The 26,341-nt window shown below is 41.6% G+C and overlaps 1 protein-coding gene across 1 annotated transcript in view; it reads left to right on the top strand.

Moving 5' to 3' along the window:
- HERC1 (HECT and RLD domain containing E3 ubiquitin protein ligase family member 1) overlaps positions 1 to 26,341 on the top strand; it is a 736,289-nt gene that overhangs the window by 626,669 nt on the left and 83,279 nt on the right. Inside the window, exons 65-69 of the mRNA XM_030188195.1 lie at positions 11,515 to 11,653; positions 15,970 to 16,151; positions 17,043 to 17,198; positions 20,702 to 20,824; positions 22,210 to 22,312. Of these exons, the coding sequence (XP_030044055.1) occupies positions 11,515 to 11,653; positions 15,970 to 16,151; positions 17,043 to 17,198; positions 20,702 to 20,824; positions 22,210 to 22,312 (703 nt within the window). The remainder of the gene's footprint in view (positions 1 to 11,514; positions 11,654 to 15,969; positions 16,152 to 17,042; positions 17,199 to 20,701; positions 20,825 to 22,209; positions 22,313 to 26,341) is intronic.

Consider the following 26,341-nt stretch of genomic DNA (forward strand, 5'->3'; position numbering starts at 1 on the left):
ACTGATTCACTTATCTTGCCCAGTATTGTCAAATGTTCTTTTCAATGTTCCTTATACCTGGAACACTGCGCCGAGATGGCTTTGTTCACAATCTTCTGAAGACCGAAAATCCAGATTGTGAACAAAGCCATCTCGGCGCAGTGTTCCAGGTATAAGGTGGTTCCCTGATGAAGATATTCGAAACGGGACCGTAGGAACCAGTGCATTATTTATGATTTAATCGGATCCAGCGCCTCTTTAAAAGAAAAATTTTGGCACAGCATTGAAAAGAACATTTGACAATACTGGGCAAGATAAGTGAATCAGTTTTGATATATTTTTTGATAAGGTTAATAAGCTAATAAGATAACAAGTTTTGAGTCTGAAACAGACATTTACATTTTGAAATTAAAAAAAGTTTTTAAAAAAAAAAGCAGAAAGATTGAGGGTTTTTGAGTCAGTGATGACTTTTTCTACGGGCTATAAAATGAACACTTATGTGTAAAAATAGCCGTAGTGGTTGAGACTTTTCCCTCATGGACAAAAAAACTCTGCTATATATGTATTGAGATTTCCTTGTATATGCCCAAACAAACAGAACAGATGCATATGGGGGGGGGGGGGGGCGGGGGTAGACAAGGAGATGGAACATAAGCAAGAGGGGAAGAGCAATAGTGGGGAATCCCACCACTGGAAGATAGAATTGGCCCGGGCCGTGAATCAAACAGTGCCGCCTGGATTTGAAAAAAATGATTTGAACAGGGAAGGAGAGAATGGAATGCATGCAAGAGAAGGGGTGAGAAGAACCATTCCCACATGGACATACGCAGACATACACATGTACCTGCCCTATCCTTTTCCTCTCCTCCACCTCACCTACTGTCCACACACACACGCCCCATCATTCTCTTCTCCTCCATATCACATCATAACTTCTCACACAATTCCCAGACACCCTTTTGCACTACCCATCATATCTGTCTGCCACACACATCCTCTTCCCCCAATCCTTCCCTTTCCCAGTTACACAGACAGTTGCTGCCAGCCTGCTGAGTCATCTCTACCACGTATCTTCCCATCTTGTGCCACACACAAGTGTCTTAGTCTGAATGGAGAAAGGGGAAATGTGCCATTGTGTTGCACTGTAATTGTATGCTTTCAAACTTGTTTATCCTTTCTCCGGTCATCACTGTGAGAATGCTGAATGAAGGTTGAACACAAGAAAAATACAATTGCATTCTATACGTGTTAAAATAAACACTTTAAGGGGACGGGATAGGTGATGGTGGATTGTTCTGTACTGGAAAACAGCTGTATAGAACATAGTTAATGTTAACAGGGAAATAATATCTGTTCTGTACTATTTTGTATGTTGACATTGTTGCTAATGGCTGAATAAAAGTATATTTTAAAATAAAATACTTTAAATTCATTCAAAAATAGGAAAACCTACATAGAAGATAATTTTATATAGCAGTTCATCTAACTTGTTCTGCAGAAACTCATGCAAGTTATGCCAGTAGAAAAGTACATATCAATACAATAGTCCCAGCATTCCAATTTCAAATTTATAATGACATTCCATTTCATTTTTTCATTTCAGGAAAAATATTTCTTTGGACCATTAGAAATTGCGAATAACAATAATGCAGTATACAACTGCCTTTTTCCTCGCTTTCAATTCTCATTGGTCCTTTTGTACCCTGAGGAAGGTAGCGAAATGTTGGCAGTGCGTTCAGAATTTGAAAGTTAGGTACGTAAATAAATAAATACGAGTTAAAAAGAGATAGTGATTTATGAGATTTGAATTTTACGAAAGGATCGATGAGGATTGAAAGCGAGGAAAATGGCAGTTGTATACTGCATTATTGTTACTCGCTATTTCTAATGGTCCAAAAAGATGTTTTTCCTGAAATGAAATGGAGTGAATGTCGTCATAAAGTAGAAAAGTACATTCACTTGTTCACATCTGCTCTTTGGTCACACTGGTTTCCCATTATTTTGGGTTCATATGCATGCATGTTATAAAGTACAGACATCCGAATCTGCCATATCCATGTTCTTGGGAATGCCTCCACCCAAGTTACATAAACTTGTGTATATGCATAGGTTCAAGTGTATATTCTGCCAACAGTTTTATAAAAGGTCATTTTTACCTATAAAATGCTGTTTTTAACCTATGGAAATTCCTTTTGAAATTACTCTCTTGTTGGAATAAATCTGACTTGCATTTTGGCTAACTTATCTATTGAAGTATATGCAAAATATGCCTTTTCTGTTTCAGGAGTTACAAATATATTTTAAGTTGTACTTTGTGTTGCTTTTCTGTTGTCAGCCTATATGTTGCTGTGTATGCTTTTCCCTCTAAGGTGCTACACACTTAAATCAATTCTAGTGCACTTGTGTTTGTTTTGTTATAGTGCTGTATCTGGAGTTGTAGAATGTATGCTTACAGGTTCAGTAATCCATGCCTCCAAATCATATATTCTGCTGGTATAAGCCCTGGGAGATAAAATGATTTGCTCAGAACTATAACGTCTGTAGCAAAGACAAAATTTAAATGTATGTCCTGGCTTGTAACCCATTAATTATTCACAGCACTACCCCATACACTGTGGCCTTTGTTTCTCCTTTACCTAACATAGAGCTAGAGTGGTTTATTTGTTTATTAAATTTCTTATATACTGCTTGCAAGCCCAAAAGCTGTCAAAACAGTATACATTCAGGTACAATAGGCAATGGAAGGTTAAGTAACTTGCCCAAGGTCACAAAGAGTTGCAGTGAAATTTGTTATTAACACTAATCAGTAGACAAAAAAAAAATAAAACATTGTACAGCAGGCAATTTGAGCACAAATACAGAACAGTATAAGGTACAGCAGGCTATGTGAACAGAAATACAGAACCAAGCAAAGAAAACCATATTTATCTATTGCATGTTCAGCCTCACTCGAGTTGTCTTCTACAGAAGGCAATGTGAACAAAAATACAGAACTGAGCAGAGCCCCATTTCTCAAGATTACTGCTTTGTCTTCTCCAGTCAATAACAGTATGAGGCAGAACTGAAACTAGAAACCCTACGGATCTAAGAATGAGAGTAAGAATAAAGAAAGTACTGTAAATGTAAATGAACAAACAGGAATAGGTGTACATACAGTATTGCATAAAACTCATTGTACACTAGAATCTTACCATGGTCGTTTTTGCAAAAGTACAGCCTCAGATCAAAAATGGTTCCCTGGCAGGAGAGGAAGTGATGTCATCACCAGGAATGGCAGCCTGAGAGAAGAGATCTGGGTGGCATTCCCCAAAATTAGCTACAGTTTAGCTCTTATCAACTCCAAATTTGCAGTTTTAAGTGCCAGAAGCAGTTATTCAACATCGACCACACTCAGGTCTGAGTGTAATAGGTGGAGCAGTGGATTTATCATGTTTTGCATACTCGAGGACAGTGGGGCCCACTGCCATGAGGTCAAAATCAGAGCCTCTGAAGACAGTGCAGGCGTCATCACAGCCTCAGGGTTCACAGTCCCCAGACTTGTTTGCGCTGGGAGAAGCACCGGCAGAATTAGCAGAAGAGACCTGACATAAAATCCGTGCCTTGCTTCAGGAGATGAAAACGGATGTCAAAGCTGTGCGAGAGGAGTCACTCGAGCTCGGCACAGACCTGCTCATGGAAATTGTGAAGCTAGGTGCACCGTATGGAGGGCGCAGAACAGAAAGTGGAAGAGCACATGTGGAAGCATTAGCTGCAGCAGAGATGCAGCTTTGTAAATTCCAAACCACTAATATATATCGATCATGAACAAACTGGAAGATACAGAAAATAGAAGCAGACACCACAATTTAAGGTTTTGCGGGTTGCCAGAGACTCCTTAGTACTTGAACTGTGCGCACATTATGCAGTCTATTGCAGGGTCTCTTCTTGGAGTGGACAGATCTACTGTTCAACTAGACAGAGCTCATAGAGCCCTGAGGACACCCAGGCCTAACAGACCTAAAGATATAGTGGCATGCTTCACCAGCTTCAAAATTAAAGAACAAATTCTACAAGCTGCTAGAAAGGTGGAAAATTTTAAATGGGATCCATACCTTATAGAGGTTTACCAAAATTTAGCAAGTACAACATTGAAGCTTCAAATGGAATTGAAACGTTTGCACTACAGTTTTATAAAGAGGGTAAATTGCATCAGATTCAGAATCTTTCAGAGGCACAATAGCGACTTCCAGAGACAAGCACTCTCACACAAAAGCAGCCATCAGCTCCATGCAAAACTACGCAGAATATCCATCCCCCAGCTACATGAATCAGAATCTCTTTTAATCCTACTTGAAGAGGAGAAACTAATCTGGCTGCCCATGATATACTGAGCACCTCATAACAGCACATTATCTGTGCAAGAACTCCTAGACCTGATTACTCAAGTGACCCTGAATTACCCTAGGCTGGTGATCATGGGAGACTTCAATCTACACATTGAAACCCCAGATACTACCACAGCCACCTTTCTGGACACGATGACAGCAATACCGTGTTTCCCCGAAAATAAGACACTGTCTTATATTAATTTTTGCCCCCCAAAATGCGCTAGGTCTTATTTTCAGGGGCTGTCTTATTTTTCGGGGAAACATCGGGGTTGGCCCGCCCACCCTCCGTTGCTCCCGGAACTAACCTTAAACGCCTCCTTTCACTTTCGCAGCAGCAGGGCAGGCCACTCCTTCCTTCCGTGTCCCGCCCTTGCCTGACGTAACGTCCGCGAGGGCGGCGCACGTAAGGAAGGAGAGGTCTGCCCTGCTGCTGCTTGCTGCGAAGGTGAAAGGAGGCGTTTAAGGTTAGTTCCGGGAGCGACGGAGGGTGGGTGGAGGGGGGGCCCGGCGACCTCGGGTGGGGGGGGGGGGACGGCCCAGGGGCAGCCTTGTCCGGCTCTCAGCGGCCCTGCTTTCAAACAAAAATTTGCTAGGTCTTACTTTCGGGGGAGGCCTTATGTCTACCAATTCAGGAAAACCTCTACTAGGTCTTATTTTCAGGGGATGTCTTACTTTCGGGGAAACAGGGTAGGATTTACACAGGTTATCAATTCTCCAACCCACAAAACGGATCACATACTAGACCTGGTATTCTACAAAGGGGGTTGATATCCCAGAATTCTGGGATAATAGTATTGAAATTACACCCCTATCATGGTCAGACCATTTTCTAAGTAAATTTTCCCTAAGTGATTACCTGAAACAAATGGCACCTCCCAGAGTTTCGAAGGAGATCAGAGACAAAAAAAAAAGCTGACTGCTGAGAATTTCCTAGAGGCCTTGGACTATCCACATGTGGATGAAATGACAACTACAGTGTCAGAACAAGTTGACATCTGGAATGCACACTTAGCCAAGACCTTAGAGAAAACAGCACCACTAAAAAAGGTCTTATGCCCCACTCACAAACACTCACATTGGTTTTCTCCAGAACTTCGGATCCTTAAACGAAAAGGACGGAAACTGGAAAGGAGATGGCATAAATCTTACCTGGATGAAGACAGGCTAAACTGTAGGAAGCACATGGCAAAGTACCGTCAAGCCTTAACAGAAACCAAAAAACAGTATTTCTCTCAATGCATTGCACAGGCTGCCAATTCAACCAAGCAGTTGTTCAGTATAATAAACAGCCTACTGCAACCCCCACAACAGAATCAGTATGCTTAGTCTAAACTGGACTGCAATGATTTTGCTGCATACTTTACCAACAAAATTAAGAGTCTCCGCCAGGATTTACAGGCAATCTCACCCATTTCCCAACTAGTCAACCAGGGGTGCACAAACTCACCCCCTCCTGACAGAGACAGATGAGACACTTTTAACCTAATGACAGAGGAGAGCCTTGACAAAATCCTAAGAGTCCTTCTACCAACTACCTGCTCCTTCGACCCCTGCCCATCAAAGATAGTGCAGCAGGCAAGTTAGGGGCCTTATAGAAGGCGCCACAAAAATTTGAACACCTCTCTTTCTAATGGGCAACTACCAACAGCATTAAAAAGGGCAGTGGTTTGCCCTTTGCTAAAGGAAAACAAACTTGAAAGTTACAGGCCAGTATCCTACATCCCATTTCTAGGGAAACTCATAGAACAAACAGTCTGTGTTCAACTTAATGATTGGCTAGAAGAGAGAAACTGGCTAGATCCATGTCAATCTGGATTCAGACCCGATTATGGAGCAGAAACGGCCCTTGTATCCCTACTAGATGATCTTCACAGAAACCGAGACAAGGGATTTGCCTCTATGTTAGTACTGCTAGATTTCACAGCAGCTTTTGACACTGTAGATCATGATATCATGCTAGCACGACTGACAGAAACAAGTATCAGTGGAACAATACTTGCATGGTTCAGATCCTACCTATCAGACAGGCAACAATCCATAATGTTTGGCAGCACCTCATCACCACAGACACTGACCTGCTGGGTACCACAAGGATCGATACCGTTACCTAATCTGTTCAATATCTACCTCAAGCCACTAGCTGAGCTAATCCGGTCAATGGACACTCGGTTCTACATCTATGCGAATGATGTGCAGCTTACTCATACCCATTGAACCTGACTTACCCACAGCCTTGAGTAAACTGATTACCTGTCTAACATCAATTCAAGAATGGGCTAAACAAAACAAACTTTGCCTGAACCCAAGTAAAACCGAGCTTCTCTGGGTACCTAACACAAGTGGCTACATATCTGACATCAAAATCCCTTTTGGGAAGAACGAACTCCCCCTCAAATCACAAGTCAGGAACCTTGGAATACAGTTAGACTCAACACTCTCTGAATCCCCAAATCCAAGCAACCTTCAAGAGCTGCTTTTTGCGACAGCTATGTTGCCTCTCTCCTTACATCGAGAGGGGAAATCTTATCCCAGTTGTGCATGCCATGATAACATCAAGACTGGATTACTGCAATGCACTATACAATGGTCTGACTATAAAGGGCCTGCACCAGCTCCAGTTGATTCAGAATGCAGCAGCAAAGCTCATAGAAGGTTGCAACCGACTTGACCACATTGCACTATTTTTGCAAAAACTTCATTGGCTACCAGTACAATACAAGGCTAAATTTAAAACTCTATATCTGATCTTCAAGGCCCTGAAAGAAAATGACCCCAAGTATCTGAAGAATAGGATGATCCTCCACACATCGCCAAGGACACTAAGGTCCTCCCAAGGACTTTCACTAACTACACCCTCTCCAAAAGACATTACACGATGTGATACCCGCAAGCGAGCCTTATCCGGAGTAACCCCCACACTCTGGAATGCATTGCCTGAGTTTATTCAACAGAGGGACCTGACACGGATGTGCATTATCCTCTTTTTGTTTGCTATTGTAATTGAACCTTTAGTGCAGGCTATCCAGCAACAGCCTGGTATAACTGGGCTTCATTGGGGAGGGGAGGAATATAAATTACAATTGTTTGCTGACGATATCCTCCTTACTTTAATGACTCCTGACCAATCCCTGTTTTTTTTGGAGGATGAGCTTAGGCGTTATGGCACCCTGTTGGGTTTTAAAATAAATATGTCCAAATCGGAAGTCGTAAATGTCAAATTAGACAAAGCTTTAGCGTCCTCTTTGCAGTGGGATTTCCCGTATCGGTGGGCTCCCCATCTCATACGCTATTTGGGCATTGACTTGACCTCAGGAGTGCTTCATCTTTATTCTGCTAACTTTCTCACCAATTTGGAAGAATTATTTTTAGACTAAGATGGGAAGGCTTCCATATATCTTGGTTGGAACGCATACATGCCAGTAAGCTGGTGCTCCAACCCAAACTGCTTTATTTGTTTATGACCCTACTGCTTCTGATTCCCACTACATTTTTTTCAATGCCTAAAATGAAATGTTTTCCAATACATTTGGAATAAACGCCCCTCTAGGGTGCAGGCTAGAACTATGTAACACTGAAAAAAATTGGGAAGGATGGCAGTATCAGATTTTTTCCAGTATTATCAGGTTGCACAGCTCCGTATACTGATAAGAGTGGATGGTATCCTAGACAAAGGTGTGGGTACATATGGAGCAGCGATGAGTGAGCTCTATCCCGTTGTGGCTTATATACCCTATTTGCCTAATAAGGAACTGTTGAGTAGTATTAGGCAAGTGCCAGTGGGGATGGGGAGTCCTTTGCAGACCTGGTATACTATACGAAGGCTGTTTTTCCCCAATAGAATTTGTTTTCTACAGACAGCTATTTGATATGCCCCTGGCATTCGGGTGGGAAGGGAGGATGGAGTGTGTCGACAGTGGGAAATGAGAGGACTAAGGACTTTGGATCAAATTTGAGATGAAGGAGAAATCCATACTTGTCAAGATATTGAGGAAGAATATGGCCTGCCCTTGCACCAAGTCTTTCAATATGGTCAACCTAAAGATTATATTTTATGGAAAGCTAAAGAGGACCTTAGCCTAAATGAGACTATTTTAGAGATAGCTATGCGAGGTGGTGGGGGGCGGGGGATGTATATCCCGTTTGTACCAAGCTTTACAATTGGCTTATTCACCTGTAGACGTTTATATTCAACGCTGGGAGTGTGATTTAGGGGTTACACATGACGGGAAGAATTGGGAAATGAGCTTTAGATACTTGCTTAGGCCATCTGTAAGTAGTGCAATGATAGAAAATGACTACAAAATGCTGTATCATTGGTATTGTACACTGCAGCGTTTGCTGTGTGTCTTTAAATGTGGGTCTGGCCTTTATTGGCATAACTGGGATGCGGGGGGATATGTACCATATTTGGTGGACGTGTCCTGTTCAACCATTGTGGCGGGATCTGCACTCGGTGCAACAACTAGTAGAAGACCATTATCCATTCAAACCCAAACACACTTACATCATAAATCATATGGGATAAATTCCTCATAATGTAAGTTGGCGATTCATGTCTACACAGCCGCCAGACTGGCCTTGGCAGCGAGATGGAAAAGCCAGATAATGCCAACTAGTAAGATGCATCTGTTTCTTCTGCGTACAAGCAATGAAAAATCATGTTTAAGCTAAAGACTCTATTGGAATCATAGGTGGGGGGGGGAGTGAGAATGCGGAAAAATTAGAATCAGAATAGTGTCACTGTTTTGCTATTAAGCGCTGTTATATGCTTTCTGGTTAATAAAGTTTTGAGAAGAATTTTTTAAAAATGGTTCCCTGGCAGGATAAGTAAGGCCTCAGCTCAAAACATCTTTAATGTTCACTTTCTTTAGCACTTCCTTTATCATCATCCAATGCTCAAACAAGCATTATTAGAAGCAGCGTCCCAGGTCAAAAATTTCTGCAAAAGAACAGTCATAGCTCAAACTTCTTTAATTGTTCCCTTGCTGCAAAAGCGGGGTCCCAGGTCCAAAAATTGCTGCCTTGCTGTAAAAGCAAGGTCTCTGCTTAAAACTTCTTCAGCAGTTCCCTCGCTGCAAATGCGGGGTCTCAGGTCCAAAACTTGCTGCCATGCTGTACTATTGAAAAAGTGTCACCCCCATTGACTTAGCGGTAAGGTCTCATGTGCTACCTGGGCAGTAGGAATGCAGCGCGCATCTGCTGCCGTTTACCACTGGGTAAGCACCACACAGTGGAAAATAGAAAATATTTTCTACCGTGTGTTTTTGGTGTGCGCCAAATTTAGAATTACCACCCGGGGCATGCAGTAGCTGGGCGGTAATGTTGATTTGGCATACGCTGGACATGCGTAGGCCTTTACACACTTTTGTAAAATGGCCCTTCAGTGAAATAGAGTGAATAGAGGCGTGCCATGGGGATCTGTATTGGGACCAGTGCTTTTTAGTGTATTTATAAATGATCTGAAAATGGGAACAGTGAGTGAGGTGATCAAATTTGCAGTAACACAAAATTTTTCCAAGTTGTTAAATTAAATCTGAACTGTGAGAAATTGCAGGAGAGACTTACGGGACCTGAACACTGGGCATACAGAAGCAGATGATATTTAATGTGAACATGTGCAAAGTTGATGTGTGTTAGAAGGAACAGCTACATGCTAGATTCCACATTAGGAGCCACCACCCAGGAGAAAGATTTAGGTGTCCTGCTTCTCAGTGTACAACAGCAGCCAAAAAGCAAGACCACTCACCATTTTAGTAGCTGCCCTCTGAACCAACTACATTCTGTTTATATCTTTTTGAAGGTGCAGTAGCCAGAATTGTACACAATACTCTTAAATGGGGTCTCACCAGAGACTTATACAGAAACACTATCCTCTCCGTTTTTCTGCTGGCCATTTCTCTCCCTGTGCACCCAGGCATCCTTCTTTCTTTTGCCATCACCTTTTCTAGCTTAAGCTCACCAGATACAATCATCCCAAAGTCCGGCTCCTCTTTCAGGCACAGAAATATGCCATACAGTTACATAGTAATACTTAACAAATAGGAGAGAATATTTTTTTTCACTCAATTCATAGTTAAGCTTTGGAACTCATTGCCGAAGAATGTGGTAAAAGTAGGTATAAAAAAATGTTTGGGCAAATTCCTGGAGGCAAAGTCCATAAACCATTATTAAGTTAAACTTTGTGGGATTCTACCATGTAGACATAAACATACTTGTGACCTGGGCTGGTCACTGTTGGAAGTAGGATACTAGGCTAGATGGACCTTTGGTCTGACCCAGTCTGGCAATTGTTATGATCAGAGATGGTGGGTATACTGAAACTGTGCAACTCTCACATTTCTTTCAGACTGAACAATAAACTATAGGTAAACAGAGCAGCCCTAAACTTGGGAGTCACCCACTTATGTGCCTGGCTTAATCCTGCTTGTCAACAAATAAAGCGTTTGCTCTCGCTTATATCAGTTGTGTTCTGTAGACAGCAGGATTGATTAAGCACACAATCCTACCACCTCCTTGAAATTACATTTCTCCTTGAGCTGTGGAGCTAACTGAAGAGACTGAGGAAATCCCTTACACATAGTTCTGAATTCCGGAAGAATGTCCTCGTTCTGTTGGATCACCCTGCCGTTAACAGAAAACACCTGCTACATGTGAGAAACAATGTGTTAGCAACAGAAGTCAAAATGATTTCACTAATAAGGGTAATTGTAAAGGGTAAGGGTTAGAGATAGGTACCTTTCTAACATCTTATATGAAATTAGTAAGCATTTACAAGGATTATAGCTGTGCAGCATCACTCATACCTTCACTCACAGAACTATGTATACCATATATCTTCGTGTCTTAATATTGCCCTTTAAGCTTCCCATTTTCTCCTTCCAATGTTTCAAGGTTTATGTTCCATTGTTATATTCATCAACGATACTTCGATTCTCTCGCATAACTCTGCACAATGTAATCCATGACCAAGTTGTAATCTAATTGTATTTCATTATTCATATCATATTATAAGCCACACTGAGCCCGCAAAAAGGTGGGAAAATGTGGGATACAAATGCAATAAATAAATAAATAAATTTCACCGGGCTGTATGGTTTCTGATAGTTTACTTTTTGGAATGTGTATTGTGTATGTTCATTTTCTATAATAAAATCATATTTTCTACCAGGTTATTTGTGGACAGAACTGTACATTTGTTATTCAAGCCAATGGAACAGTGTTAGCATGTGGAGAAGGAAGCTATGGCCGTTTGGGGCAAGGAAACTCTGATGACCTTCATGTCTTAACTGTTATTTCAGCATTGCAAGGTAATATCTTCTACAGAAAAGATAATTGCTGCCCAGTTACTTGCCACTTGCATGCATTCAACCCACTCATCTGTCACCAGCAAAAGTAATAACAGGAAATAACCTAAACTCAAAGGCACAAATGTTGTAGACTTTTCTAATGAATATCTTTAACCAGAGCCACCAAGAGAGAGGGGGGGGGGGGGGGCAAAATTCCCCTGGCCTGGGTCTCCAAGGGGTGCCTGGCCTCTCTCTCTCGTGCTCCTGACGGTATCCTGGTTATCGCATGCCGACAGGAGCAGGAGAGAGAAAATGGTGCCGGGCCCCCCTTGGAGGCTGGGGAGGACCCGGAGGAGCAGACACAGCAAGCAGACGGGGGTCCCCCCCCCCCCCCAGGCCCCGCCAGCAGAAGAGATCTTCCTCCAGTGCTGCTCTTCTTAACTGTTTCCCCTCAGCCGCGCATGCTCAGTTTTGAAACTGATTATGAGCGACGTGAGAGAAAAAGCTGCCGCAGGGGCAGGCCATATGGCACAGTGAAGAAAAGCAGTGCTGGAGAAAGACTCTTCTGCTGATGAAGCCTTGGGATCCCCGCCAGCCAAGGTATTTATTTACAGTTGCAGCGGGTGGGAGGGGGGGTGGCGACGATGATCCTGGGGGGGGGGGGGTGGTGGCCCTGCCCTGCCCTGTCTCTCGGCAGCCCTGTCTTTAACTTAATCACTTATGCAAATGACTCAAAGGCTGTAACTTCTGAAGCTTCTAAAATCCTCTAAATAATAGACATCTCTTTAGTCATATTAATTCAGAATTAATGCATTATATACTTGTATTCTGATGTGTGTTCTCAAGTTTGTTTTGTTACATTTTGCATGTTAGTGTATAAAGTTATAAATAGCATGGTGCCACTGAATAGCCTAATATTTGGTGAAATTTATACACAGTTTATAACTGAAATACCTTATTTATTTGGCACTAGATTCTACACATATTTGAAATTTGAAGGACATTGAATTGGAAAGCCATTTTTCTTTCGGAACTATTAGTATTTATTTTACTGGTGGTTATACTCTTGGATCATATTTACATCTGGTCTTTATGGCTTATTAGTGTTTATTGTACAAATTTCAATAGTTTATCTTGTTGAGCAGACTGGATGGACCGTACAGGTCTTCATCTGCCGTCATTTACTATGTTACTATGTACCCAATGCATGTTTATTGGAAAATGATTTGACATATCTAATAGGAGGAGAGATCCTTATGATTGCATGCCTTTTCCAAGTGGTGGTCATCTGTTTAGGTCTCACAGTACATTCAACTGTATGTAACTGAGAGTTAGGTCCGGGGGAGATCCAGATAACCACATTCTGAACATCTCTTCTACTACATGAGCGCACAACTATGGAATGGACTCCCGTATGCAGTGAAAACAATACATGACGACCTAAACTTCAGGAAATCATTGAAAACCCACTTCTTCAAAAAAGCTTATCCCACCGATCCAACATAAATCCCCACACCCAGCAACACAAGATAATCTATGATCGTACTGGACAATTTATTATCCTCGACCCCATGACGCCTGAAACACTTCTACCTGTGACCATAACACAACCTTGTATTTGTTATCAACCATAATGGCAATCGCCATTACGATACTTTGTAAGCCACATTGAGCCTTCAAATAGATGGGAAAATGTGGGGTATAAATGTTACAAACAAACAATAAATAGGCCTCATTAAAGAATTTAGCCATAAGCACAGAATGGTCTATGTACCAAAATGCATTAATGCCTCCATGATATAGGTTGTATAGGTGGAAAAATGGATGTCTGAAACTAAACCACTATTTTATAAAATGTTCAGTGAGTATAGAGCTTTAAAAGATATGTAGAGTACTGCTGAAGATGTTCATCATATGTGGCACCACACGCATACATATAAACATACCCCAAAATTAACTTCACATGGGGAGCATGTGTGTATATAGCACTATTTTCTAATCCATGGTAGCATACATATATATGTAATAGTTTTTATAAACATGCAGGCAGAATAAATGTGAAGAAGGGAGTCTTCCTGAGTATGTCAAACTTTGTCCCAGGGGTGGTGGATTAACAAGTGAGCAAAGCTCAGCCATTATATATTTCTCCATGCCCCAGTCCAAAAAGACAAGATAGTCAAGTGTTATGTGTGACTTTGAGCATAGAAGTGTAAATGTCAAAAGGTAATAATGTTAAGCTATACATATGTTGCCATGCTAAAATACAGAATACATATGTACTCTGTAAAACAACCCAGACCATACCATCTTTTCATATATATAGAGCGCTGCGTGTACAAGTAACACCATATATACATTTTTGCTGTTTCACAGAGCTGTTTGTATAGGTGAATGGTGCCCAAGGCTTGTAAAATTCCCTCCTAAATGTTAATTAAACATCTGATTTAGTGTTCAGTGTGGCCTTTTAATCTGTAAGGGCAAGCAAGGCAGGAGAGATTGGGGAGCTCTCTTCCCCCAAAGTAGGGAGCCCCTTTACCTCAAGTGGTAAGGGAGATTTTCGGGCTTGGAGCTCCATTACCTTGAAGAAGGGAGCTGAGTTGCAGCAAGAAGCCTCTTTAACCACTTCAGAATGGAAGGGTGCATCGGGCTGCAACTGGTCTTTTACTCATAGAAACAGAGAAAATGACAGCAGATAAAGACCATATGGCCTATCAGTCTGCCCATCCATACCATCTACTGTGCCTTCCTCTCCCTTAGAGATCCTACGTGCTTGTCCCATACTCACGCCAGTGGTAGGGAAGAATGACAGTTTATTACATAATAAGAAGACTCTGGATCGTGTTTCTTCCCTACTGAGAAAGTCCTACTGGTTACCAGTACATTGAAGTTTAAAATTTATGTTTAGTTCATTGCATCTTTTGGGGGTGGTCTATCTTATTATTGCCTTATGCACCATGTAGCGTGTTAACGTTCATCTCAAAAATCTCCTCAAATATGAATCAACATCCTCTTGTATTTTAGGGTATATGGGACTGAAATTGTAGAATGAGATTCCATTGGAACTGAGGAGTATTGTATCTTTTACTAATTTTAAGTAACAGTTGAAAGCCTGGTGCTTTCAAAAATGTATTGGTTGTTTAGTTTTATTTTAATGATAATTGGTTGCTTTTTATTTTAATTTTTGAATGTTTTATTTGTAAGAATTATATTTTGTTTTAATTTTTATTTTGTAACTTGCCTCAAAGTATACTGGTGTGAGGCATGTTATCAAATAAAGTAAGTGCATTGCTGCATCTGTTAATGTAAACACATTTCTAGATGTGGCAAAAATCACATCAATATGGATTTACTGAAATTTTTATGCCCTTTAATAGATACTATATCAAAGGTAAAATAATACATGTTTTTGTGTGCGTTTTAGTAAATGGGCTCTTTACTAGACCTACTTTATGCAATTTTACACTTTGGGAACATATTAATTATATAGGAATATGCAGTTTTTTGTTCCAAAGCTGGAATCTGAGTACTTGTCACCCATGTACACAGTAACAGAATTCAAACATGCGTGGGATAAACATAAAGGAATCCTGTTCAGAAGGAATGGATCCTCAGGAGCTTAGCCGAGATTGGGTGGTAGAGCCGGTGGTGGGAGGCGGGACTGATAGTTGGGAGGCGGGGATAGTGCTGGGCAGACTTATACGGTCTGTGCCCTGAAGAGGACAGGTACAATCAAAGTAGGGTATACACAAAAAGTTGCACATATGAGTTTATCTTGTTGGGCAGACTGGATGCACCGTGCAGGTCTTTTTCTGCCTTCATCTACTATGTTACTATGTTATGTTATAGTACTTTTGATAGAACTGAAAGCAAAGGTCCCAAAATATATTTAACATTTTTCTCCTCTCTTCTAGTTGTTCCCTACACTGAATAACTAACATGTTTCTAATCTGTTCAATATATTACTGTAGAGGAAGTGCCAAACAGTTGATCTAGAGGATGTCTTACATATATTGTCAAGTGCATTTGAATTTTTGTTTTATTTTGACTTGAGACCTGAACAAGAGAACTCTTTGCCATTTATTTATTTATGTATTCTTGTATCCCACTGTTATCCAAAAACAAGTGGAGTTACAATTTACTTACATTTCCATGTACATTTTGGCGGTGTTAGAGTAGTGTTGAACAGTGTGGAGAGGGTTTCTATAGTTTGTGTTGTAGTTCTGTTGCCTAGTAAGAAATTTACCTGTAATTGTGAAAATATAAATTACATTCCTTGGATTTAGTTTTAGACCATGCAGTGCTATTTAGTGATACATTTTAATTTCTTGTTTACACAGGTTTTGTTGTAACGCAGTTGGTGACATCTTGTGGCTCTGATGGCCATTCTATGGCTTTAACGGAAAGTGGTGAAGTGTTCAGCTGGGGCGATGGAGATTATGGGAAGCTTGGCCATGGAAACAGTGATCGTCAGCGCAGGCCCAGACAAATAGAAGCATTACAAGGAGAAGAAGTGGCGCAGGTTTAAGAACACATTAATCACTTATTAAATGAAGTATATTAGATTTCACAGATCCTGGAGATTAGAACAGAAATCCAAAAGTCTAATGGCTACAAAATACTTTCTTCTATAAAACAAAAATAAAATGTTTTCCAAATCATGTATTCCCTGTTTAACTGTCTGGCTTACTGGCACCATTATTATGCAAGTAGTGAAATCTAGATGTTAATCGCTACCCCAATTTGTAGGGAACTGTTTCATCAAGAAAGTGCGATTTAAAAAGAATAATGTATGTGCTGAACTAAAGACTTTTAGGATGGAGACACACAGGAAGTTGTGGCAAAAAGATAAGGATGTCTTTACCTTAATTTAACCAACTAAACCTATACTTTAGAATTATTTAAAGTAATGTTTGATAATACAAAAACATTTTTTGATCTTCTTCCTTCTTACTGTGCAGTTCCTTTTATTTATTAGTATTATGGTAGGTATTAATAGTTCTTTACATTTGATTCATATTAGGTTACATGCTAAAGTAAAGCAAGAGAACCCCCCCCCCCCCCCCCCATGCTCTGAACAATCTGCTCAGTTCTTTCCCTGACATATTTCTCAGATTTACTGACTACATATTTTTAAGAACAATTTCACATTTATATAAGACTTCTAGGGCACCTCTGATATTTTTTTTTTCAGTTTGTAGCCATATCTCTCCTTTGTTCATATTGGTTATATAGCAAAGATGAAGTGAGAGGTCATGGCATACAAATTTTATGCAGTAGAGATACAACCATGATAGCCCCAGAATTAAGCAGGCCTGGTCGGGAAAAGAAAAAAAAATAATTTCTGTGTGTGAGATAGGCATGGATGCCTTTAGGAGGCATTGCTGCTTTTAATACTTGTTTTAAATTTTAGATGTCATGTGGCTTTAAACATTCTGCAGTGGTGACAGCTGATGGCAAACTATTTACATTTGGAAATGGTGATTACGGTAGATTAGGTTTGGGGAATACCTCTAACAAGAAGTTGCCAGAAAGAGTAACAGCGCTGGAAGGCTATCAGATTGGACAGGTAAAATGGCATATTACAACCTTTTGTTAAAAGAATGATAATAGACATAAAGCTGGAGAAATCCTTTCAAAATTGAGTGCATGTTTTTATCGTACAAGGAGCATGAACATGAACTACTGGCAAGTGTGGACTATCAATGCATTAGTTTCAGTTATTATCCTAGTTTCCTATAAGGAAGCCTGTCTTATAAAATCATCCTGTCTCTGTTTGCCTGTGTCCCTCCACTCATTTTGTGCCATAGGTAGTATACCTACTTATCACACGCTTTCAATGCCGTGTGCACCGGAACAGAAATAATAAGAAGTGCTGCATGCTGCTGCAACCAGGGAAAAGAGTGAAGCTTGGATCAACTTTGGGTAAAATATTGGGGCTTTGTGCCTCTGCTCCTCCTGCCACATTGGAGCGGGAAGATGTTGCACTATTTGGAGATTCTGGACTATTGGTTGGGAAAGAGGAGAGAGAAAGAGAAGATGCTGGGGAAGAGGGGTTGGCAAGGAGTGGATAGGCAGCAAAGAAAAGTGGAGGAAAGAGAAATATTAATGTCAAAACAGATGTAAGGGAGAATGGGCAGACTGGAAAAAAGAAGAAAATCAAATGGACAGTAGACCCTGGAAAGAATTAGGAGGAAATAGAGGGAAGCAGAAAAGAGAGATTGAGGCTAATGAGACTGGAAGAATAAAATGCATATACAGCAATGGTAGATTATGTATTTTATTTTGATTTTATTTATTGGAATCTGTCAGCTTTAGGAAAAGTGTATCTCTGATATCTTTATATTTGGCACAGTACAAGAGGAAATATGTCTGTTTCTCCAGTATGGCACTGCATGCAGACACAAATTTTTTTTTAGGGTTTCAGTTAAAATTTTGGCAGCATATTACTAGTTGCATTTCTAATTTGTGGTCCCTTGTTCGGTATTTGATGAGGGGGCTACCTATGTGACTTAGGTGCAGTATTCTGCTAGTGTTACCCACTGTGTATAGGTCTGTAGCAGTCCTGCTTATTCTGTTTTCACAATAGGAGTTATATAACTGATCTTGGGCCCAATATATCATCTGTAGTGTAGCCTTTTCATAGGCAGGATACGTGCTCTGTGAGTCCTGGCAATGTGTCACGAAAAGCCTAACCACCCGCCTGGGATTACCCCACAGCCTCTTAGAGGCTCTATCCCCAGCACAACTCAGGTCCGCCTGCACCTGTTGCTTGTGCTGTACACTAGCACCCTCCTTCCACTGACTGGGTCCCAACCTCCTCTGGGCGAGTCTCCCGCTCTCAAATTATCCCCAGTGATTTCTAGGTTACTGGGGCCACTCTGCCAGTGGTCCCAAAGTTCCCAGAAAGCAGTCACATACCCAACACACAGACCACCAGGATTCTTTATCAGTCCAGACAGCAGGCAATAAACTGAATAGTGTTTATTGTCTTAACAATGAACAAAAAAGTGCAATTAGCAAACAATAACTGGTAACTGAAATATGGATCAATTATTGGGAAGATCAGGACATATAAACAAGCAAACAACCAGATATTTGGGGAATTCTTCAAAAAGCCATTAATGAATGAATTATGATATATGTGTCAATTTATTTAAGCAAAGAACTGCCACTAACATTAATTCTCTGAGGAAAAGCAGGACATGTAATCCTTATGAATGGATGACATTTGATGGATCCTGGGCTGGGGAAAATGTGAGAAAAGACCATGCTTAATAAAGCTTACAGTGTGACAGTTGTTGCATGGACCATAGGAATAAAAGAGACCACGTGGAATTTAGCGCATGCTGTCAGTTAATCCATGGTAAAAATTAATTAACATGGCCTAAAGCTCTGTAGAGGGTCCTTTTACAAAGCTGTGCTAAAAAGAGGCCTGCGGTAGTGTGGGCGCGCTGGGCCACTTTTTACCGCGGCTGGGAAAAAGACCATTTTTTCATGGGCCAGAAAATGGGCATGCACAAAAATTAAAACTAGTATGCAACTATTTAGGGCCTGAGCCCTTACTGCCAGCCATTGACCTATGGAAAGGGAAAGGGAAATGGGACTTGACATACCGCCTTTCTGTGGTATTTTGCAACTACATTCAAAGCAGTTTACATATATTCAGGTACTTATTTTGTACCTGGGGCAATGGAGGGTTAAGTGACTTGCCCACAGTCACAAGGAGCTGCAGTGGGAATCGAACCTAGTTTCCCAGGATCAAAGTCCACTGCACTAACCACCCGTACCAACCTGGCTGCGGTGCTGATTACCATCAGGAACCCCCCCCCCCCCCCCCCATTCGGCACGCACCAAACTTGAAATTATCAGTGGTGATAGCACCAATATGACACGCGCAACTCGCACGTTATCCCTCCCACAGTTATGTAAAAGGGCCCCTAAGCTTCTTTAACTTTCTAGCATGATGAACTGTGCATACATGGCATCTCCAACAAGGGTATCATTGCACAGGGTCAACTCAGTTTTTTTAAATCTGCATTTGCCTTCAAATGCACCTGACGATGGATTTCTAAGTAGTGGATAAAGGCTGTCACGTATCATAGGCAACAATTTAAATATTTAAAGCTTAATTATTTCAAGTACTTGTAATGCTTTTGTCAGGGCTGGTACTATCTTTTTGCTGCCATTTGTGAATCATTACTATGCTGCAGTCGCACCCAAGTCAATTCCAGTATAGCTTTTCACCAGTTGACTTCATAAGAATCTGAACTTCCTTTGCATGTGCAGTGGGGTTAGAGTAAGGGTATAAGATTTTTACACAACCTCACTCATGCTAAGAGCCAAATACATGATGAAGTAACACAAATCCATGCAAAAGGATCACTAAGAGCTATAGCAAACCTGCCATATCATAACAGCATTGTGTGACAGAACAGTGTTTTTAAGCCTGTAAAATTGCCTTAATTAATTCTTGCAGTGTGTTTCTCTAGTTTGGCCAGCAGGTGGTGCATGTTTGTTTCGAAGCTGCTATAGAACCAAGACTGGTTTTTTTGTTTAAGCCTTTTGGAAAGGCAGTCTGCAGTATACTTTTAAAACTTGCTGTTCTGGGCTTTGATTGGCCCAGGAGCTCATTTCATTTGGATTTTACTGGCTTCTTAGCCAGGGAGAAAAGAGAGACAGATCTCTTTGCTGAGGCTCGGTGAACAGTTATATGTCCTGATCTTCCTAATAATTGATCCATATTTCAGTTACCTGTTATTGTTTGCTGATTGCACTTTTTTGTTCATTGTTCAAGTGTAGATTTATGGGCCATGTTATAATATTTGAAAAGTATTTAAACCTCCCAAAATGACTTAGGTGATTCACAGCGTATGTTTGCAGAATAAAGGTCTTGTTTTATAATGATAGACCAGAACAGACCTGAAAGAGAGCATTTGATCTGTCACATGATGACTGTAATTCATCCATTCATCTGGTTTAGGCTTTTGAATATCAGGAGAGACGCCGCTTTGTTCAAATGCAGCAGTGAGCATGAATATGCAAAATAATGAGAATATTTATTTTAAACAGGTTGCTTGTGGATTAAATCATACTTTAGCTGTGTCAGCGGATGGTTCAATGGTGTGGGCTTTTGGAGATGGAGATTATGGAAAGCTTGGTTTAGGAAATTCCACAGCTAAATCCTCACCACAGGTTAGCGCCTTTATTAGCGAACAGTGTGGCATATATGAAATAACTTTCTGTTGCATGAGAGAAATGTGAATGTTGTATATCTGAGGAAAATCAAGGTTAGATGATCTGATGTAACTTGATTTGAAAGGAAGGTCCTTGCTGTTTGGGCTTAGCCTAGTATATTGGAATCATTCTAAATTAAACATAGACTACTTTTCTAAGATGTTATTACATTTTTTATTGAACATGTTTAGCATAAATTAACAAGCAATTATATTAAACAAAATCTTGTCCAGAAAATAGGATATGTGATAAGATGATCTTTAAATTCATCAAAGAACTATTATAACAACAAAACAAAATCCTCTTATAGTCCCCGATAAGGAGAGGAGATCTAAAGTAAAATTACAGGAAGATCAAACATACCAAGAAATATTAAAAAAAAAAAACAATTATTACATATTTTTTATGACATAATTAGGTTTATATTCAAAGATAACTGAGTGCCTCAAATATAAGCACCTACACTGAGTGCTTAATTTCAGCCAGTTGTAGGTCCCCTCCTTTTGGGCTGAAACTAGGCCCTTAGGATCCTAAAACTGAGGGAGTTGATATTCAGCCAGCATTGCTCAGTGTTTGTTTTGCTGACAGTTGGAAATTCAATGCCAGACCATGTGTAGACTCCGGCATTTAGTTTATACAGCCGGGGAAACCATAACCAGTTAAGTGCAATAATCACTTTACCGTCCATGGTGAACTCTATAAAGATAGGATTGACTTTAATGCAACCTTATTTATGCGATTACCTTGGTCAGTTAAGTGCTGAATATCAGCACTTAATAAACCAAGTGTTGACTCTGCCCCTAGAACACCCCCAAAATAGCCGGTTTTCAGTTTGGTGCTAACTGGGCATTTTCAGTGGAATGAATCAGTTTTCTGCTGAAAATGAGAGGTTAACCCAGAACAAATGATTTTAACTGGTCAGGAGACGTTTCTGGGCAGTTAAATTGCTTTGAATATCAACCTCAAGGTTTCTAAATTTAGGCCAAATATTGATTCCCTTGAATTCAGGAAGCTAAGTGAGGAGCCCAGCACTGGAAGTCAGTGCTGAGCTCCTAAATCTGTTCCCCTGTGCTGTCCAACTCATTTTTTAGAAGTAAATGCTCAGTTCATATATTTCTTACTACCACTAACCTAGTTTACTATTTAGGCAGGTCTCATTGTATGCTGTTTTGAGCAGCCTTGGTCAAGCAGGTAGAACAAAAGTAAATGGAAAAGTGCTTGTTTTCAGTTTAGCTAGCTTTGGTTTGTAAATGGAATTAAGAAATATGTATCCTTTCAGGGAGGAAGTTGAAGGGTTTTAGAGGTCTTTTGCACAATGTAAATATGTGAACTTTTGTTTTTAGAAAGTAGATGTTCTCTGTGGGACTGGAATAAAAAAAGTTGCTTGTGGGACGCAGTTTTCTGTTGCATTAACCAAAGACGGTCATGTGTACACTTTTGGACAAGGTAAGGATTGATTTTCATTTATTTTACTTTGTTGAAAGGTATTTAACCATTTGTGTTTATGGATAAGACAGACCTTGTTAAAGCTGGACAGTGATTCCTCTATGGGACAAACTCATCCGTGTCTGATGCTATCTTAGTTAGTTTTACTATATTGATTTTCGTAGAACTCAACACTGTGAGCCCTCCAGGGACAGGAAAATACCTACTGTATCTGATTTGTACTTCAATAGGTTTTGGGCTTGCAGGTAGTATATTAGAAATTAAAATAATAAGGGTAATGGGATTTGATATATCATCTTTCCGTGGTGCATTCAAAGTGGTTCACATTTATTATATGCAGGTACGTTCTCTGTCCCTAGTGGGCTCACACTGTAAGTTTTTGTACCTGGGGCAATGGAGGTTAAGTGACTTGCCCAGAGTTACAAGGAGCTGCAGTGGGAACTGAACCCAGTTCCCCAGGTTTTCAGCCTTGAAATAAGTAATGATATTCCTAGAAAATCACAGGAACAATAAAAGCAGAAGATTGTGTATTTTGCTGCTCCTTCTAGTATGTATATATGTGTGTGTGTGTGTATATATGTATGTATATATATATATATATATATATATATATATATATATATATATATATATATATATATATATATATACAGTGGTGGAAATAAGTATTTGATCCCTTGCTGATTTTGTAAGTTTGCCCACTGACAAAGACATGAGCAGCCCATAATTGAAGGGTAGGTTATTGGTAACAGTGAGAGATAGCACATCACAAATTAAATCCGGAAAATCACATTGTGGAAAGTATATGAATTTATTTGCATTCTGCAGAGGGAAATAAGTATTTGATCCCCCACCAACCAGTAAGAGATCTGGCCCCTACAGACCAGGTAGATGCTCCAAATCAACTCGTTACCTGCATGACAGACAGCTGTCGGCAATGGTCACCTGTATGAAAGACACCTGTCCACAGACTCAGTGAATCAGTCAGACTCTAACCTCTACAAAATGACCAAGAGCAAGGAGCTGTCTAAGGATGTCAGGGACAAGATCATACACCTGCACAAGGCTGGAATGGGCTACAAAACCATCAGTAAGACGCTGGGCGAGAAGGAGACAACTGTTGGTGCCATAGTAAGAAAATGGAAGAAGTACAAAATGACTGTCAATCGACAAAGATCTGGGGCTCCACGCAAAATCTCACCTCGTGGGGTATCCTTGATCATGAGGAAGGTTAGAAATCAGCCTACAACTACAAGGGGGGAACTTGTCAATGATCTCAAGGCAGCTGGGACCACTGTCACCACGAAAACCATTGGTAACACATTACGACATAACGGATTGCAATCCTGCAGTGCCCGCAAGGTCCCCCTGCTCCGGAAGGCACATGTGACGGCCCGTCTGAAGTTTGCCAGTGAACACCTGGATGATGCCGAGAGTGATTGGGAGAAGGTGCTGTGGTCAGATGAGACAAAAATTGAGCTCTTTGGCATGAACTCAACTCGCCGTGTTTGGAGGAAGAGAAATGCTGCCTATGACCCAAAGAACACCGTCCCCACTGTCAAGCATGGAGGTGGAAATGTTATGTTTTGGGGGTGTTTCTCTGCTAAGGGCACAGGACTACTTCACCGCATCAATGGGAGAATGGATGGGGCCATGTACCGTACAATTCTGAGTGACAACCTCCTTCCCTCCGCCAGGGCCTTAAAAATGGGTCGTGGCTGGGTCTTCCAGCACGACAATGACCCAAAACATACAGCCAAGGCAACAAAGGAGTGGCTCAGGAAGAAGCACATTAGGGTCATGGAGTGGCCTAGCCAGTCACCAGACCTTAATCCCATTGAAAACTTATGGAGGGAGCTGAAGCTGCGAGTTGCCAAGCGACAGCCCAGAACTCTTAATGATTTAGAGATGATCTGCAAAGAGGAGTGGACCAAAATTCCTCCTGACATGTGTGCAAACCTCATCATCAACTACAGAAGACGTCTGACCGCTGTGCTTGCCAACAAGGGTTTTGCCACCAAGTATTAGGTCTTGTTTGCCAGAGGGATTAAATACTTATTTCCCTCTGCAGAATGCAAATAAATTCATATACTTTCCACAATGTGATTTTCCGGATTTAATTTGTGATGTGCTATCTCTCACTGTTACCAATAACCTACCCTTCAATTATGGGCTGCTCATGTCTTTGTCAGTGGGCAAACTTACAAAATCAGCAAGGGATCAAATACTTATTTCCACCACTGTATATATATATATATATATATATATATACACACACACACACACACACTGTATTGTAATATAATTTCTGTGGCAAATTTATGGTACTTAAAGCACAACCCAGGGGGAAAACCCTTTTGGATCCCCTGAAGAAGCCATTAGTGAAATGGGTTTGTGTTGGGATTATTGTTAACAGATAAGTGCTGTTTTATACCCCGCTCCTTGTAATATGAGTTCCATATCATCATGCTGATCAATCCATAGACTGGTGGGTTGTGTCCATCTACCAGCAGGTGGAGATAGAGAGCAATCCTTTTGCCTCCCTATATGTGGTCATGTGCTGCCGGAAACTCCTCAGCATGTTCTCTATCTCAGCAGGTGGTGGTCACACACAGCAGCAGCTCTGGCTAGGCCTCCAAGCCTAATTTTTAGGTTTTGTTGAGTGCCTGGGGTTGAGGGCTCTTCTTGAGCAAGTGCAAACCTGGTGGCGCCAGGTCCCTCCTTTTCTCCCCCCTCCCGCTGCCTCCGTTAAAAAAAAAAAAAAAAAAATTTGGACGTCCTTAAGGGCGTTTATTTCGACGTTTATTTAAACGTTTATTGCAGCTACTCACTGGGACACCAGGTCGTTACAGCTCGGAGCGAGAAGCAGGTAATTTTTACCTTTTTATAGCGGGCAGGGGGTTCCCCGATTGATCTCCGCGTGGTCTATGGCGTCGGAGGGCGAGGGCGCGAAGAATCGCTCCCTGGACCGCGTGTGCGCTTCTAGCGGGGATGCGGGGGTTTTAAAGTCTGATTCACCCTTGTTGGGTGTCAGTTTGGAGGCCGGTCAGTGTCCCGGGTCTTCCTCCGGCGCGGCGGTTTTTCCCGCCATAAACGCCCATCCCCTGCTGCTCGCCTCCGCCATCTTGGCCGGCCACTCTGCTCGGACGGCTTCTTCTTGGGCCGCCCTTGAGCTGGGAGACGTTCATGCCATGGCCGCCCTTGATTTGGGCGATGGCAAAAAAGCGGCTAACGTTAAGCGCCGTTCTTCCCGCGCGGCTCCTTCGTGGAGTGTCGCGCCGGACGCCATCTTGGATGTGCAGCATGGTTCTCCCCCGCTCTTGCGAGCGCCAGTTGAGAGTGCGTCTAGGGCTGTGGCCCAGGCTGCTGAATTGCACAGTCTGGGGGGTTTCTCCCCCGAGTTTATTTTGCTGCTGCATCAGGCCTTCCTTATGCAAAACGCTGCCCCTTCTCCCTTGTCCGATAAAGGGGTTGAGGCCCCCGGAAGTAAACGCCCTCGGGTGGATTCCCAGGTCTTAGAGGACGCTGTTTCCTCTGATGTAGATGAGGGCAGCGTATCTGAGTTCTCCCAACGGTCCTTTGGGGATTCCTTGGAGGAGACGGATTCCCGCTCGGATGGAGCGGATGACCCCTCTGCAGCGCGGATCTTTCGCTCAGAGGATTTGCCCAACCTGTTACTGCAGGCCATGAGCATTTTGAAGATTTCCTCGCCAGAGGACGTCTCTCCCTCAGCCCCTGTTGGCTCTGCCATTATGCTGGGGACGAAGCGCCCGCCTAGAACCTTCCACGTGCATGATGCCATGCACACCTTAATTTCGGCTCAATGGGATGTCCCGGAAGCGAGCCTCAAAGTGGCTAGGGCTATGTCCCGCCTCTATCCTTTGCCTGAAAGTGAACGTGAGGCCTTTCTTTGGCCTACCGTGGATTCTTTAATCACTGCGGTGACTAAGAAAACGGCGTTGCCGGTGGAAGGTGGCACGGCACTAAAGGACGCCCAAGACAGAAGATTGGAAGCGGCTTTAAGGTCGT

This window comes from Microcaecilia unicolor, chromosome 1 (assembly GCF_901765095.1).
Source record: "Microcaecilia unicolor chromosome 1, aMicUni1.1, whole genome shotgun sequence".
Lineage (NCBI taxonomy): Eukaryota > Metazoa > Chordata > Amphibia > Gymnophiona > Siphonopidae > Microcaecilia > Microcaecilia unicolor.